At 35.5% G+C, this 17,579-nt stretch overlaps 4 protein-coding genes across 4 annotated transcripts in view; 3 read left to right on the forward strand and 1 right to left on the reverse strand.

Annotated features, from left to right (window-relative positions):
- LOC134846261 (probable G-protein coupled receptor 139) overlaps positions 1-14,238 on the reverse strand; it is a 56,591-nt gene extending 42,353 nt beyond the window's left edge. Inside the window, exon 1 of the mRNA XM_063863538.1 lies at positions 14,144-14,238. The gene's annotated coding sequence lies outside the window, so the exon portion shown is untranslated. The remainder of the gene's footprint in view (positions 1-14,143) is intronic.
- On the forward strand, positions 1,399-5,178 carry LOC134846649 (fibronectin type 3 and ankyrin repeat domains protein 1-like). The gene is made up of 4 exons (XM_063864033.1): positions 1,399-1,991; positions 2,256-2,700; positions 3,055-3,252; positions 5,018-5,178. The coding sequence occupies exons 1-4, from the start codon at positions 1,734-1,736 to the stop codon at positions 5,176-5,178; spliced, it is 1,062 nt and encodes a 353-aa protein (XP_063720103.1). The 5' UTR covers positions 1,399-1,733.
- LOC134845765 (fibronectin type 3 and ankyrin repeat domains protein 1-like) lies at positions 5,442-9,574 on the forward strand. Its single transcript, XM_063862829.1, has 4 exons — positions 5,442-6,015; positions 6,280-6,724; positions 7,079-7,276; positions 9,042-9,574. Exons 1-4 carry the CDS (start codon positions 5,758-5,760, stop codon positions 9,230-9,232), a joined length of 1,092 nt encoding a protein of 363 aa, XP_063718899.1. The 5' UTR covers positions 5,442-5,757; the 3' UTR covers positions 9,233-9,574.
- On the forward strand, positions 10,393-15,718 carry LOC134846260 (uncharacterized). The gene is made up of 4 exons (XM_063863537.1): positions 10,393-10,857; positions 12,963-13,162; positions 13,784-14,693; positions 14,925-15,718. The coding sequence occupies exons 1-4, from the start codon at positions 10,677-10,679 to the stop codon at positions 15,683-15,685; spliced, it is 2,052 nt and encodes a 683-aa protein (XP_063719607.1). The 5' UTR covers positions 10,393-10,676; the 3' UTR covers positions 15,686-15,718.
- Positions 15,719-17,579: the final 1,861 nt, after the last annotated feature.

The raw sequence follows: 17,579 nt of genomic DNA on the forward strand, positions 1-17,579 counted from the left end.
ATTGAGCAAATTATGTAGCAAAAAAGCAAAGTTTGAATCAGTTTTTTTTTTCAAATTTTTGGATCAGAGAGATTTGTTATTTCTGTATTGTCAGAAAAACTGCTTCCTGACTCGAACATCAATTTTAAAGTGTAACCATTTGGTTTTAAAGGGCTCTGCAATATGAGCGATCACCATATATGCCAAACTTTCAGGCATTTGGACTAAGTAAACAGGAGTTAATACTATTGTATTACAGAAAATGTCACAGGTGGGGCAAACGTTAAGAAGGTGCTTAGCCCTTGCTAGCTAAAATGATTTTCTTTTGCCGCGAAAGGAATTTCACTTGGCTTAGATGTAAAAAACAAAAATGTTTCCTTGATTTCAAAAATAAAATTTATTAAGAGCGTTCGTTCGTGTGGTTTACTGTGCTCAAGATTTTTATGGAAGTTCTATTTTTTTTAAGAATTCACTTTCAGATGTTTGATCTTTTTTTTTACCTTATTACTTAAGTAAGTTTATCATATTTTCTGCTGGCGTTTTTTGAGCTTCTCAATTATCATTCCAAGACCGATATTACCAGAAAAATCCCCTCCACCGGCCAATTTTTCGTGATTGGCTCTCTTATTGTTCCTTCGCCAGATAAAAATATCAATTATACCGTCCATTATCTTTGATTACAGAGCGATGTATTGTACACGGTAGAAGAGCACAAATTCGTTATAGCCCTACCACACCTTGGTTTTTGTATGATCTCAGGTCATTTTTTTGCTTGAGTGGGCTATATTAGTAGCCTTTTAATATTCCCTTAATTTAAAATTCCCTTTTTTAAAGCGAAATAATTTCAGGCTTTTAAACGAGACACACGTCTATTTGCACAGATGTTTTTATAATGGAAGTTTTGATGGTGTTAAAAAATCAGTGAACAAGTTTCCTAATGAAAAGATTGGCTCTTTTTCTTTCGCTTACACATCGATTTTATGGTGTAATTTCGGGTTTTCAAGTATAAAAACAATATATGCTTGTTATGGTTTAATTAGTCCACATGCCAATTAAAAAAATATATATTTGAAAAAATTGGGAGAAGATTGAGTGGGACGAAAAGGAGCCGAAGGCTCTTTTTCCTTTTCCCCCTCACCTGCAAATTTTTACATGTTAATTTGTTGACCACATTGTCCGATTGTTATGAAAATTTACATACAGACTAATAAGGGGGGGGAAGGAAAAAGAGCCGAGCCGAAAAATCTTTGGTTGAATAACCTCACAAAACCTAATGAGTTTTTCTCACAAAATGAAGTGCCGGATGAAAAAAATCAATTTAGCTGGAGTTTTATCTTAATTGCTTCCCTGTAAAATAAATAGCCATCCAGTCTGAGAACCTTTTATTCATTGTTGATTTATTTATACTGTCATTTTAAACGCTAGTTAATTTTTGTCTTTTTCCGGCACGTGCTCTAAATTTGGACTTTTAATACCACATTGAAGAGACACATGCATATATTCTTACCTATGCAGTGAATCATTACAATGGCCAGAAATTTAATCAAAAAATGCACACAACAACTTGCATTATTGAAGCTACAAGAAGCGAGAAATTTATTTTGAAGATTCATTAAATATAAATTAATTCTAAATAATAAATTGAACAATTTTAACCTGAATTATTTTTGGTTGTTTTTTGCTTTTCACTATAGCATTATCGATAGCATTACAGAATTATTATCGAGCTATTGTAGCGAGTAAGTTTGTAGAATATGGGGAAAACGTCGTTTGTTTTCCCTGACAAACCGGACCCCCCGATGGTCGGCAAAGTGACCCACAAGAGCATTGAGTTGTTCTGGAATCATGTGCAGAAGCAGTACTACGGGGGTGAGAAGGGAGACTTCAGACCCCGCTTCTGCATCCAGGAAGAGGACCAGATCAAAGGGTTTGGCTCTGTCTACACTGGCTATGGAACTAGTTTCGTATTTGATGGACTCGATGCCAGAACCAAATACAGATACAGAATACAAGTGAGATTTTCATGAACAACTGAATTTATAGTCGTCTTCATCGTGAAACACATTGTCGACGAAATTTCATTTTAAAGTGTCAATTTTGAATCAACAAACAGTTTGCGTTATTTTAAAAAATTTGTTTTAAACCATTTAAAAAAATTGAAACAATAAACACATGTTATTTATGGATTCGAATCTAAAGCCTCTTAAAACTGGAATCATCTAGATTTTTCATAAGAAAGAAAAAGTAAGGATCCGGATCTACTCTTATCCTCGTAGGTCATCTACGGGAACAACGATCAAACATCGCCCTGGAGTCGCATAGTTGCAGTTAGTACCACTGATCTCCCCCTCAACACAGACCACTTGCATCGGGCCATAGTGCGGGGGGACATACACGCCGTGAAAAAGGCGCTCGGAGACCAAGTCTGCCACGTGGACGCACCAAACAAAGAAGGCTACACTGCTTTGATGGTTGCGACTATGAGTGGCATGCTTCAAATTACACAGCTCATATTGGACAAAAAAGCAGATGTCAACATCCAATCAAAATCAGGCAAAGATGCACTGATGTTGGGTTGTTTTGAAGGTTACATGAACATATGCAAGGCTTTGAGGAAGTACGGGGCTAAACTGGACCAGAGAGACAAAGGTGGAAACACTGCCCTTCATCTGGCAACGGATGGGGGGAACTTGGACATTATCAGATGGCTAGTAGCAGAAGGTATTATCGAGCAGATAGAGATTTCTACGAAAATTTTCAGGCTCCCAGTCATTTTCGCCACGGCCACTTCCGGATATGACTGCTTTTGGGGCGGAAATGAGTGGGTTTTTGGGGCGGTAGTGTCAGGAGCGGAAATGGCTGGTCACGATATTTTCAAGCAGTAACTGATTGGTTTCAAATCCCCCCCACCCCCTATCCCCCCTCATATTACAAAGTTTCAACTTTGCTAATATGCTGCATGCCATTGTGGCTAAATTCATGACGTATAAAGTACGAATTTATCAAAGATCAACATAGGTTAGAGAGAAGACAGCAAAATAGTCGATTAAGTTCAGATTGGTCGTATTTGTTCAGGCGCTGACGTGGACGCACGCGACACGGTGTCCGGGTGGACTCCCCTGTTGAGATGCACAGCCATGTCGAGTAATGTGCTTGCCGGGCAGTGTCTCATACAACTGGGGGCGGATGTGAATGCCACTGACAAGGAGGGAAAGACTGCTCTCATGCTGGCTGCCATCAAGACCAACTCCCACTTCGGAAAGATACTCCTAGGTCAGATTCGTTCTGCCAGCTGATGTCGTAGCCCTTTTCTCCACGTTTTATAAGTACTTCCAAAGAAAATAGTAAAAATACAGCTATAGAAAAGTTCGGGTTTAGGCAATCAGATCACAAACCAAATATCATCGTGGAAATAAATTCTAGATGTTTTGAAACCAGGGTAGAGTTCAGTTTTCTATAATATTTTTCTTTGAAAACAAATGAAAATGATGCTTTTCTTGTTATAAAAACCAAGATCAGAAAAAATAGCCGGTTGTTGATCAGATTCGCACAGATCGTTTTGACTACAAAAAATTGAATTAAATCTATGAACAAATAGAAAAACAACGACTGCCTGTTACTGTGCAAGGAGTGCAAGAATAGTCTTACAAAATACAAAAAAGGGTCTTTTTTTTTCTGCGTGGTGTGATAAAAGATTCTGAACGACAAGCTAGAACTTGAACTTATTCGACAGTCATAGTGAAATATGCAAACTGGACAACAGTTTTTGTAGAAAAATGGGCAAAAGTTTTTTTTTAATTTTTGATTTTTTGATTCCCAAAATTTTAATTCTAGTCGAATAACTTTAATCGAGGAAAACTAAGTAGTTTTTGCAGTTTAAGTTACGCATAAACTAACTATTGTAAGCCTGCTCGCTCGCTCTATTTGCTCGGAATTATACGAAAAATCAAAAAATTCAATCCGATTTTTCTCGAAATGGGAAATTTTTTGGAAAATTTTTAACGTCATTTGAGTCACAAGTGAATAGGCTTTAGTATGATATATCACCCAACCCATTGCATTGAATATTTTTGGTATCAGATTTTGCGCGGAAAACAAAAAGAAAAAAAAATAAAAAAAACTAAAAAAAAAACACTTGAATACAAATATCTTCCCCATTTTTCGAATAGTCAAAACACTAATTTTCAATTTTTTCCTACTTTGTTGGTTTTCTCATTTAAGAATAGTTGAAATTGTTTTTAAAAATGCAAAAATGAGAGAAAAAAGTTGCTAAAATATTACATCAAAAGCTTGAAATAGATTGAGGGTTCAGTTTTTCATTGTAAGAATCGTAAGTTTCGAGTAATTTATCATTAAATAGAAACAGAAAAAATGACAATTTTGTTTCTCCAAAATTAAACTTTTTTTGACACTTATTTCAAACTATTTTTGAAGCTTTTTTTGTTCAAAAGTTTTTCTTAAATCTTTTTTTTTCAAAGATTTTTCTGTTTGTTGAAATTTTGCGATAATTCAAAAAGTCTGTACTTAAGTTCGATTCTGAATTTATTTGCTGAAAGGAAAACAAATATTGCTCTCCAGCAGTAATTGTGCAAATAACAAAAAATGAGAATGAGTTTTAACTTCCAGTTTTCATCTTTGTATTTGCCAGCAGGAAATACAAATCCAACTTTATCAGAAAATTAATTGACAAAAACTCTTTAACTTTTTTTTAAAAATGTGTCGTTTGTTATTTTTCGATGTACTAATCTACAAGCTTCTAAGAAAAAAAGCAGCAAATTTAGCAAAAAAATCCCAAAATGTTTTTGAAAAAATCTAATTTAAGAATAAAAACGTTCAAATTTTCCCATTCTGTTTCTACTTGCCTGGATACTTCAAATCAGCACTGTATAACACTGCAATTGATATTCCATGAAGGCATTAAATTTCGGACTAGATGTTCATTTAAAACATATATATTTTGTAATTATCGAATGCAAAAGTAGCCTGCGCTCGGAACAGAACAATCTGAAAACATATATGATTGATACGCTTATTTTAGACGCAGGAGCTGATTTTTCGGTCAAAAGTGCTTTCGGCAAAACGGCTGCGGATATGAGTGAAGCAACAGACAACAAACAGATTGCGAAGATGATTGGGGAACTGAAACGGATTCTTCACGAGGAACAACTGCAGAAGATGACTCAAGACTCATTACACTAAACAAAATGAAGCTCGTGTGAGGTGGGGGGGGGGGGGGAGGGGGGAAGGAAAAAGAGCCGAGCCGAAAAATCTTTGGTTGAATAACCTCACAAAACCTAATGAGTTTTTCTCACAAAATGAAGTGCCGGATGAAAAAAATCAATTTAGCTGGAGTTTTATCTTAATTGCTTCCCTGTAAAATAAATAGCCATCCTGTCTGAGAACCTTTTATTCATTGTTGATTTATTTATACTGTCATTTTAAACGCTAGTTAATTTTTGTCTTTTTCCGGCACGTGCTCTAAATTTGGACTTTTAATACCACATTGAAGAGACACATGCATATATTCTTACCTATGCAGTGAATCATTACAATGGCCAGAAATTTAATCAAAAAATGCACACAACAACTTGCATTATTGAAGCTACAAGAAGCGAGAAATTTATTTTGAAGATTCATTAAATATAAATTAATTCTAAATAATAAATTGAACAATTTTAACCTGAATTATTTTTGGTTGTTTTTTGCTTTTCACTATAGCATTATCGATAGCATTACAGAATTATTATCGAGCTATTGTAGCGAGTAAGTTTGTAGAATATGGGGAAAACGTCGTTTGTTTTCCCTGACAAACCGGACCCCCCGATGGTCGGCAAAGTGACCCACAAGAGCATTGAGTTGTTCTGGAATCATGTGCAGAAGCAGTACTACGGGGGTGAGAAGGGAGACTTCAGACCCCGCTTCTGCATCCAGGAAGAGGACCAGATCAAAGGGTTTGGCTCTGTCTACACTGGCTATGGAACTAGTTTCGTATTTGATGGACTCGATGCCAGAACCAAATACAGATACAGAATACAAGTGAGATTTTCATGAACAACTGAATTTATAGTCGTCTTCATCGTGAAACACATTGTCGACGAAATTTCATTTTAAAGTGTCAATTTTGAATCAACAAACAGTTTGCGTTATTTTAAAAAATTTGTTTTAAACCATTTAAAAAAATTGAAACAATAAACACATGTTATTTATGGATTCGAATCTAAAGCCTCTTAAAACTGGAATCATCTAGATTTTTCATAAGAAAGAAAAAGTAAGGATCCGGATCTACTCTTATCCTCGTAGGTCATCTACGGGAACAACGATCAAACATCGCCCTGGAGTCGCATAGTTGCAGTTAGTACCACTGATCTCCCCCTCAACACAGACCACTTGCATCGGGCCATAGTGCGGGGGGACATACACGCCGTGAAAAAGGCGCTCGGAGACCAAGTCTGCCACGTGGACGCACCAAACAAAGAAGGCTACACTGCTTTGATGGTTGCGACTATGAGTGGCATGCTTCAAATTACACAGCTCATATTGGACAAAAAAGCAGATGTCAACATCCAATCAAAATCAGGCAAAGATGCACTGATGTTGGGTTGTTTTGAAGGTTACATGAACATATGCAAGGCTTTGAGGAAGTACGGGGCTAAACTGGACCAGAGAGACAAAGGTGGAAACACTGCCCTTCATCTGGCAACGGATGGGGGGAACTTGGACATTATCAGATGGCTAGTAGCAGAAGGTATTATCGAGCAGATAGAGATTTCTACGAAAATTTTCAGGCTCCCAGTCATTTTCGCCACGGCCACTTCCGGATATGACTGCTTTTGGGGCGGAAATGAGTGGGTTTTTGGGGCGGTAGTGTCAGGAGCGGAAATGGCTGGTCACGATATTTTCAAGCAGTAACTGATTGGTTTCAAATCCCCCCCACCCCCTATCCCCCCTCATATTACAAAGTTTCAACTTTGCTAATATGCTGCATGCCATTGTGGCTAAATTCATGACGTATAAAGTACGAATTTATCAAAGATCAACATAGGTTAGAGAGAAGACAGCAAAATAGTCGATTAAGTTCAGATTGGTCGTATTTGTTCAGGCGCTGACGTGGACGCACGCGACACGGTGTCCGGGTGGACTCCCCTGTTGAGATGCACAGCCATGTCGAGTAATGTGCTTGCCGGGCAGTGTCTCATACAACTGGGGGCGGATGTGAATGCCACTGACAAGGAGGGAAAGACTGCTCTCATGCTGGCTGCCATCAAGACCAACTCCCACTTCGGAAAGATACTCCTAGGTCAGATTCGTTCTGCCAGCTGATGTCGTAGCCCTTTTCTCCACGTTTTATAAGTACTTCCAAAGAGAATAGTAAAAATACAGCTATAGAAAAGTTCGGGTTTAGGCAATCAGATCACAAACCAAATATCATCGTGGAAATAAATTCTAGATGTTTTGAAACCAGGGTAGAGTTCAGTTTTCTATAATATTTTTCTTTGAAAACAAATGAAAATGATGCTTTTCTTGTTATAAAAACCAAGATCAGAAAAAATAGCCGGTTGTTGATCAGATTCGCACAGATCGTTTTGACTACAAAAAATTGAATTAAATCTATGAACAAATAGAAAAACAACGACTGCCTGTTACTGTGCAAGGAGTGCAAGAATAGTCTTACAAAATACAAAAAAGGGTCGTTTTTTTTCTGCGTGGTGTGATAAAAGATTCTGAACGACAAGCTAGAACTTGAACTTATTCGACAGTCATAGTGAAATATGCAAACTGGACAACAGTTTTTGTAGAAAAATGGGCAAAAGTTTTTTTTGAATTTTTGATTTTTTGATTCCCAAAATTTTAATTCTAGTCGAATAACTTTAATCGAGGAAAACTAAGTAGTTTTTGCAGTTTAAGTTACGCATAAACTAACTATTGTAAGCCTGCTCGCTCGCTCTATTTGCTCGGAATTATACGAAAAATCAAAAAAATCAATCCGATTTTTCTCGAAATGGGAAATTTTTTGGAAAATTTTTAACGTCATTTGAGTCACAAGTGAATAGGCTTTAGTATGATATATCACCCAACCCATTGCATTGAATATTTTTGGTATCAGATTTTGCGCGGAAAACAAAAAGAAAAAAAAATAAAAAAAACTAAAAAAAAAACACTTGAATACAAATATCTTCCCCATTTTTCGAATAGTCAAAACACTAATTTTCAATTTTTTCCTACTTTGTTGGTTTTCTCATTTAAGAATAGTTGAAATTGTTTTTAAAAATGCAAAAATGAGAGAAAAAAGTTGCTAAAATATTACATCAAAAGCTTGAAATAGATTGAGGGTTCAGTTTTTCATTGTAAGAATCGTAAGTTTCGAGTAATTTATCATTAAATAGAAACAGAAAAAATGACAATTTTGTTTCTCCAAAATTAAACTTTTTTTGACACTTATTTCAAACTATTTTTGAAGCTTTTTTTGTTCAAAAGTTTTTCTTAAATCTTTTTTTTTCAAAGATTTTTCTGTTTGTTGAAATTTTGCGATAATTCAAAAAGTCTGTACTTAAGTTCGATTCTGAATTTATTTGCTGAAAGGAAAACAAATATTGCTCTCCAGCAGTAATTGTGCAAATAACAAAAAATGAGAATGAGTTTTAACTTCCAGTTTTCATCTTTGTATTTGCCAGCAGGAAATACAAATCCAACTTTATCAGAAAATTAATTGACAAAAACTCTTTAACTTTTTTTTAAAAATGTGTCGTTTGTTATTTTTCGATGTACTAATCTACAACCTTCAAAAAAAGCAGCAAATTTAGCAAAAAAAAGTCCCAAAATGTTTTTGAAAAAATCTAATTTAAGAATAAAAACGTTCAAATTTTCCCATTCTGTTTCTACTTGCCTGGATACTTCAAATCAGCACTGTATAACACTTTGCAATTGATATTCCATGAAGGCATTAAATTTCGGACTAGATGTTCATTTAAAACATATATATTTTGTAATTATCAAATGCAAAAGTAGCCTGCGCTCGGAACAGAACAATCTGAAAACATAAATGATTGATACGCTTATTTTAGACGCAGGAGCTGATTTTTCGGTCAAAAGTGCTTTCGGCAAAACGGCTGCGGATATGAGTGAAGCAACAGACAACAAACAGATTGCGAAGATGATTGGGGAACTGAAACGCATTCTTCACGAGGAACAACTGCAGAAGATGACTCAAGATGGCGATGGGGACACTTTAGAAATAGAAGTACCGCAAAACTGAAACTTGAAAACGCCACGTCAGCTGTGAAATATTTTTATCGAAAATTAATTGACTAAAAAGACAAACTGAAGGAAAAACAAAGATGACTTTGAAAACATTGTCTGCAAAAGTATGTCACAGAAAGCACAACGATAAATATTTCACCAACATTTGTGTCTGTTTTTTTTTCCACAATCGAATTTGGTTGACTTGGTTTGCACCACGACGGCAAACAGCATTCTTTAGTTTTCTTTCTTCTTAACTCAATTTGATAAATTGAAAAATATTGAATAAAAATTTGTAGATGAAAAATTAAACAATTTTGTATCTGTCTTGCTTAGGTTGAATTCAATTTTCTCTGTATCTATATGTATCTGTGGTTTCCAAATACACTAGGTGTGTGTTTGGCGATACAAAATTAGAACAGTGGGAACTCGACATCTTCCTTTGCAAAAGTGCTTGTGCCTTTTTTATGGCAAACCTGAAATGGGCAGACGTTCTGGCTTGTTTCTGGCTCTCTAAATCAGTTATTTAAAGGAAAAATAAGCGTGGAATTATCTTAAAGTCTCAAAGTCCCATTGTTTGTGACCCGACTGCAAAGAAGAAATCTAAAAAATAATCTGTGTCGAGAAAAATTGCAGTGAATAATTTAGGTTTTCAAACTAAATTAGGCAAAAATTGATTTGATAGTTCTCTCCAGACTTAATTCCACAACAATTTAAACATTAATGTTGGTACCTTTTGTCTCGTTTCAACTTTATTCCAATTGTACATAATAAAAAGTGCGCATCCTGAAAAGACAAACCAAGTGGAAAAAAAACTTATCCAGAGCCTTTCAAGCCGATTATGTTAAAATAACATTTAAAATATTGCAGACATTTAGTTTTGGCATCTGTATCTCTTTAAATTAAAATCAACCTTGTCATTAAATTGTTTTGGCGCATTTTAATTTGGTTTACAACCCAATTTGCAGATGTTTATGTTAGAAAAGTAGCCACTTGATTAACCTAAACTCTAAACTGCCAATCAGCCTCCGGACAAAAACCTGCCCGGGTCTATTTCTGAACAAATTCGAAACTTTTTCCAAACAATTCTCTGGAAAAGCATTGGGGCTTCCAACTTGAATGTTTATTTTCACTTTGCAGCTAAAACTGATTTGTTTTCGAAAGCTTCAAATAGCAGTTGGAAATTTAGGGCCGACAACTGATCGATGTTTATGAACGGTGAGAATGAAAAGTGTTTTAGAGAGCCCATTTCAAAATCGGGTTGTTAAAGTTGCATTTGCAAATAGTCTGTGTAAGGTCAGGTCACTAATGACACACAACTGTCATATGGCTCAAATGTAACAGTTTTGTTGCGGAAATTTGTAAGCTCAAAGACATTCAATTCAGTAATTTGAAATTTGTCTCATCACTTAGAAGATTTGCATGGACATTTTCCGAGTATCGAACACTTTATTTATTAAATGTCGTGTACACCTCGAGCTGAAACTGTGGATTTGGATCGGCTGGAGTGCCGAAAATGCCAGCATTGCACAGCCGGATTGTTTGGAAGACGTTTTGTAGTGAGAGATAATTTCACTTTTTGCTGCTCCTGCTATGAGCTGCTCTTCACGCAAATTTGTTCATTCTGTAAGCTCAAAATAGGTAAGTCAAACTATTATGCGAAAGATATCCGTGTGGTATTTTTTTCGAAAAGAAGAACACGCCAGAAACGATCAAGTGTTTCAATTGTCAGAAAAAGTTAAAATTGTCAGAATTTTTCGTAAAGCATCCTTACCATTTTAATGTACAAAATTGAAAAATTACCAAAACTGAGTTTTGATGACAAATAAGTTAACCCAGTTACTATTTTTAAATCGTAACTGAAGTTGAAGCGAGCATTTTTTCTTGATGTAAACAATAATATAACAATTGCAATTTTTAATCTGAAGACTTGATTACAGATATTACGTCATATAGATCACCAAATTCTGAAAGGGATAATTCATAAACACTTAGTTTTCAAAAAATTACATGCGAAATGCATGCGGGGCGTGGCTATCATAGTTGCTTTTTTCTCTATCATAGTAGTATCTCAAGTTAACTCCAAAATTAAGTTTTGAGGCACCAAGTATACTAACAAGACTGCTCGTATGGTCAGACTGCCTCTTAAGCTTTATAGAATAGTGTTCAGTTTGAAATTTTCTAGAAAATAAATTTTGAATTTTTTTTGATTTTTTTTTCTCAAAAATCAGCCCTTCAAACTCTATTTAAAGTACAAAGTGACATGTTTTGCATGTAGCAAAGCATTAAATAGACCAAAAAACCAAGAAAGATGCTTCATTTCAACTTGAAACACTATGATGGATTAAATGGGAGCTTACGCGTTAATAGCACGATATCTATTGTTTATTATCCAAAGTGGGCCTAATTGGCAATCTTTTAACCCCCCAAAACTCGGCGAAAAAGATCGCAGGTAAAATATTGTTTTGAATTTGTGCTGATAAAAATTGAATTTGTTTGAATTTGTGTTGTTTGGCTGATAAAAAACGCGTTGATAATTGCTAGTTAAAAAGTCGAAACTAATTTGTCTGGAGAAAAAGTCACCCGAGTACATATATTCCGTCCCTTTCTTCGAAAGTCGGAACAATAAGGTGTTCAGATGGCATGGATATGGCGCGAGTACGAGCTTCTACTTTACCTCTAGCTTCAGGTGTACCACAGCCTGACTTATTGTGAGTGCTATAACTTATGTTCTAGACAAAAATCGGCCTTGAGTCTGACTCATCAAAAAAGACTTTGGCTTAACAAAATAACTTACAGAGTCTGGAATATGAGAAAATTTAAAAAAAATTGGCTAGGTTTAAGCTCGCTTGTTAAAACCTACTGATAGCTCCTCCGCGATTCCCAGAAACCACAATTGTTTCTTGTTTCATTACACAAGGAAAGCAAAAAGATCATATAGGAAAAGTATAGTAGCTCTGATAATTTCAAAAAAGTGAGTACAGGACGCGTATGCTTAAATTACTGGTCAGAATTTTTGATCGATGAAGTATGTGCAAAAAAATGAATTACCTCAATAAATGATGAAAAGACAAAAATATACAGACATCTCTACAGACTAGACGCGAGTCTAAGAAGTTTCCAAGGGGACGGAATTTTGAAAAAGAAAAAAAAAACTTTTTTCAATTTTCGATTGAAAAGTCAGGCATTTTTATACAAAATCTAATCGGCATTTTTTGGCAGTATATCTGTTTGTGACATGAGCATTTTTTTCACTTCTCAAAATGTTTGCTCATTCTAGAAAAACTTCTAGAAAAAAACAAGGAATACTGAATAGAATCGGTATGTTCTATGAGTCGACCGAAGTGGCTGCATTGGATAATAGAAACTGAAAACTTGTGCATAATAATCAACCCAAATTGGCTAATTCGATTGGCTATTTTGAAACTTCTATAATTTCACGAAAAATAATAACAGTTTAAACAAGTTTCCCACCCACTTCATAAAAAGATATTCAAAATTTTTCAGATGATATAAAAAATCTTCGAACATTAGATCAAGAATTTGAGTTCGAATTGTTTACAGAAACTTTGATCAACGAACTAACTTTTCAAAAAGCAAGCATTATTTATTGGCTATAAATTGTTTCCATCTTCATTTAACGAATCTCGTGCCAACAAAATCTGGATTGCAAAAAGGGTGCACAACGGTAGAATAAAGCGTGCAAAACTGTTTGATTTGAAAGTGTTTCACAATGTGTGTTATAGGAATTGACGACGGCCAAATGAGCTACCACGATTTCCACTGGCACGCGACTGCCAAATGCTTCTCGTGTGCTAGATGTCGGAAGCCTCTATTCGGCCAGCCGTTCATTCCGAGGGGCGAGAGGATATTCTGCAGCCTCGTTTGCAGCAAGCTGCAGGATCATAGAGGCAACTTAACACTACCTAATCCCAAGCGGGCTCCGGTAAGTCCCAAAAGTCATTTATAACATCAAGTTTTATAACTCATGTCAAGGTATTATATTTGGAAAGCTCCTTTATATTCAGAGGAGCATTCAGGGGCGGGTTAGATACTTAATAATAGACCCCTTCAACATCCATAGTGTCCCATATTTGCTATAATATTCTTTGCTTAAATAACCCTCTGTGTTCAAAGATGGGTCGAGCGTTTACAAAAAAACGTAGTTTTATTGTTCAAAACTCTAAAAAAAAGTACCATAAAACAACTATATATGATAGTTTACGAAAACAGGTCTCACTAGTGTTTTGAGAGCGCTGGGATGATCAATTAGCTCGACCATTATAGAAAAAGTCGTCGAAGTTTTTGAAAACTTTTGGAACTGAAAATCCACCACCCCGTTTAAACCATAGATTGATTCGGTTCTTAATGATCATTGATTGATTAAAGAATGACCATGTTGCCAGACTATAACGGAAGGTTCTGCTGAACATGTAGTCTAGTTTCTTTAACTATTCAAAAGTTGCATTTCTGAGCAAGTTCAAACAGTTACTCAAGCCTTAAAAGGCAATATGTATAGTAATGTAATTTAAATAACCAAAAACAGTTATATCTAGACTGATTTCAGCCCAAACTGCACCATAACAACCTCGTTTCACCAAACCCATTTGACAGTCTTCGTCTACCCGAGTTGAAACGAAACGAGAGAATAAAAACCAACCGAGACCCGAACAACCCGATGATTGAGCCAAATATTGAAATAAAACCAGATTTCAATTTTAACGACTACTCAATATCACTTTTGAGTAAGCCTTCATTTATATTGAGTAGTAATAACACTACTAATGGATTTAATCATTTCCAGAAACGAAACTCGTTGCCAATTTTCGAGACGCTGGCAACCTTAAATGACCCCTTTTTACCCAAAACTTTTGTAGGCCCGTCTCAAAACACAACTTTCAAATATGAAAAAAATCAAAAAACTGACCTGATATCTTCAAGCAAGACAGATATGACTATTATTGAAGAAGCGAATACAAGTTGTATCAAAACTGATAAAAACGAATCTGCGTCGGAAATAAATGAAGAAGTTGATAAAATCAAATCAACAAGAGAGGTTAATTTAGATGCGAACCACAGCGAAATCTCAAATAAGCTTACAATAGAAGATGTCGAAAATGACATAGATAATGAGAAGCCCTCGAGTGAAAATGGCTTAATTGAATTTCCCACCGAAATCAGAAAAACACCTGATAAATTGATTGGCAAAGAAGAAGTCACGACACCTTTTTGTGAAGTAAAACCGGCCCAAGAATTCACCAGCACTCCATTGAATTTGGACTTTTTGAACTCAAATGACCTCTTGGATTTCTCGTTTGGAATCGCTGCTGATGAAAGACAACAAGAGACGCCCTTCAGAAAAATTGATCTTTCGAGCTTGGACTTCGGGACTGTACAAGATCAAAACTTGGAAAAAGGAAAAGGTATTGAGATTGTTAAATGCGACAGCAGATCCCAAGTCGAAGAAAAACTTACAGGTAAAATTCAAGTTCGATTTTTGTAGTTTCCTTAAAATTGAGCTGGTTGCAATAGAAACAAATCTTTGCTCAAAACACTTTTTTTTCTAAATTTTTAGAAATTTACATTCGGAATTAATGAGAATTGTAAATTTTTGACATACATGTTTTTGTTAAATTTTGGCAGCCATACCCATTTATCGAGGGTTGTTTTGTGATTATTACTTAAGTGATTGTTTTGTTTATTTTCAGGCGACGACCTAAGTCCTATAGCAAGCAACATGACTTCATTTCGCACCCAAAAACCGTCGTCAATTCCCTCGCGATCATTACCCAACATACCCTTTGAGCCAAAACAAAAGAAAGATTGCTCGGGCAAACCCCCCAAATCGAAGCCCAAATCCCGACTGAAAAAGACACTTTTTCAAACCAATATGGCCTCAACATCATGTAAAAGTGTCAGTTTCAACCCTTTGATTTCCGAGCGACCGAGAAGCGAGTCGTTTTCAAACGATGATCTTTCAGCCAATCAATTTGCAGAAAAGTCTGCTATGTATCCGCAAACCATTCAACCAGAGGATGACATGGAGGAATATGTTTATTTTCAAAACGAGCTTGGGCAATTTTACAAGGTCAGTTCAATGTGGTTGAAACGACAAACGAGAGTCCAACATAAGTGTCGTGGACCGATTAGTTTGAACGATTACGAATCTTCCGATTCCGATTCATCGACATCAAGCTCATCAGACGAAGACGATTTGCCAGACTTTTACTCACCCTATGTGAGAAACACATTCAATGCTAATTCGGCATTCATTCGCCAGAAAAGCTGGGAAAGGAGCCACAAATCGAGACCCTTGTCCTGCATTCCAAACTACATTTCCAGTCGCCATTCTAAGACTGTATTTCAGTCAAAACCGGAAGCTGATTTCGAGTCAAATAACCGAGCAGAAGCTAAATTCAAAGTATTTTCTTTCAAAAGAAAATGTAGAAGAAACTGTAAAATCTCCTAGATTTTTATCGATCTATTTATCTTAAACGTTGTTAGTGACTTCTTTTATATTAATTTAATTATGCTTGCTAATTTTTAGTTCAGATCGTCCGATTTGTAGTTTTATTAAATAGATTTATAAGTTTTATTAGTTTTGGTGTGATATAGGGTTTTGAGGGCGATAGATTTTAGAATCAAAGAGTAATGAGCTTGAGTAAAAAACCAACAAAAATATAATTTTAAAAAATATTTTCGCCGTGTGGTGGGAATTCTTTAGATAGAGCTGGTAATTTTCTTGAAAGATTTGTTTACAATGACAAGCTGTATTAAGTCATAACTGACATCTTTCTTCATCTCTTCGTTAGCAAAAAAAATCGGTTGGAGTTGTCCAGTAGATCAAACTTGCCAAAATGGTCCTTTTCCAGTGGACTGAAATTCAAGCGATTTCTTTATTAGACTGGAGACGGAAGACTTGTTCTGAGTGGAGAGTTATAGAACAGATCAATGAAAGGTTTTCATCATTTATTTTATCCACAGCTATGATAAAACACGAGCTGGTGGTCCAGGACTAGGAGAAGCTCAAGATAGATGCATTAGTGTGGATGATGCTGCGGTTGCAGTAAGCTTGATGTTATTGTTACGACTTTCGAAGAAAGTGAGGAATATCTATGCCCGGGGTGCTTTTTTAATCAGACCGAGTTTAAAGAAGTTGACAGCATCTGGGCAGATCCGGAAACTTTCGGATTTCCAAGCGAGTGTGCTTGCACTAGACTAAAAATCTACTTGGCTGCTCGACTAATGCGCTACTTATTAATACGCGAATTATTATGCGTGGTAAATTATCCGCACTCATAATCGTTCCAAACTCAATAGAGGCAAGCTAATTGGTCTTATCAAATCCATGTACGATTCAAATTCTTACACTTTGATCAGCCTAAAATTTGTAGTTTTTCAATAATTCATATAACAAAAGTGATTCGAGACCAAACAATGGGCAGTCGGAACAGTCAGGTCTTCGCCCTGATAAGAGCAGTCTTGTTAACTATATTATACTTTGCTCAATTAAAATAACCGGACACAATGAGAAACATTCGAAATCTCAAACGCACGCATTTTATTAATAATCGGTTAAGGTTAAAACAAAAGTTGTTCAAAATGTTTCCCAGAAACATTATCCGAAATTTAACCCCAAAAAAGTGTCAATTTGACTTTTTTAAATCAAAAATACGCTGAAACTATAATGTCCATTGACGATGAAGTCAAACAAAAAAACTTTTTACGCACGTCAACAAAATTCTAAAAAGATAAGCTTCAAAAAAATTGCACAAAAAGCTTAAATTGTGTTTTTAGCTAAAAACTTTGGCTTTTATATAATAAGAAGACCTTTCTTGACATCAACCAAAAAATTATTCTCTTATGCAGGTTGTTTGAAATCTTATCGTTCTAGAATTTTGTAGAGCTAAGTGAGAAGCTTCTTTTGGTTTACGCTTCTTTTCTCATCAATTAAATTGGTAGTTTCAGCGTCAATCTTGATTAATTAAAAAAGCCAAACTTACATTTTTGGAGTAGAAGCTTTATCCAGAATTTTGGAGGAAAAATGCATCCTATCAAATCTGGTGAAAATTAATGCAACTTTTGTTGTCTTCTGATTGTCTTATCTTAACCCATAATGAGAAAAACGCAGTTGAGTGTTCAAATAATGTTTGTTGTGACCGGTTATTTTATATCAGCACTGTCTAGCTATTATAATTTGCCAAAACTATTTTTTGCCAACAAAATAAAAAATCTGAATAGACTGCGCGTTCAGTAAACAACACGCAGCTAGCTATGGTATCGAGCAAATAAATCGAGCTAAAAAAAACTCAAACTAAAAAACAGTTGGATTAACTTTTATCATTTGACCAAGCCATCAAGAT

The sequence above is a fragment of the Symsagittifera roscoffensis genome, chromosome 5 (genome assembly GCF_963678635.1).
Source record: "Symsagittifera roscoffensis chromosome 5, txSymRosc1.1, whole genome shotgun sequence".
NCBI lineage: Eukaryota > Metazoa > Xenacoelomorpha > Acoela > Convolutidae > Symsagittifera > Symsagittifera roscoffensis.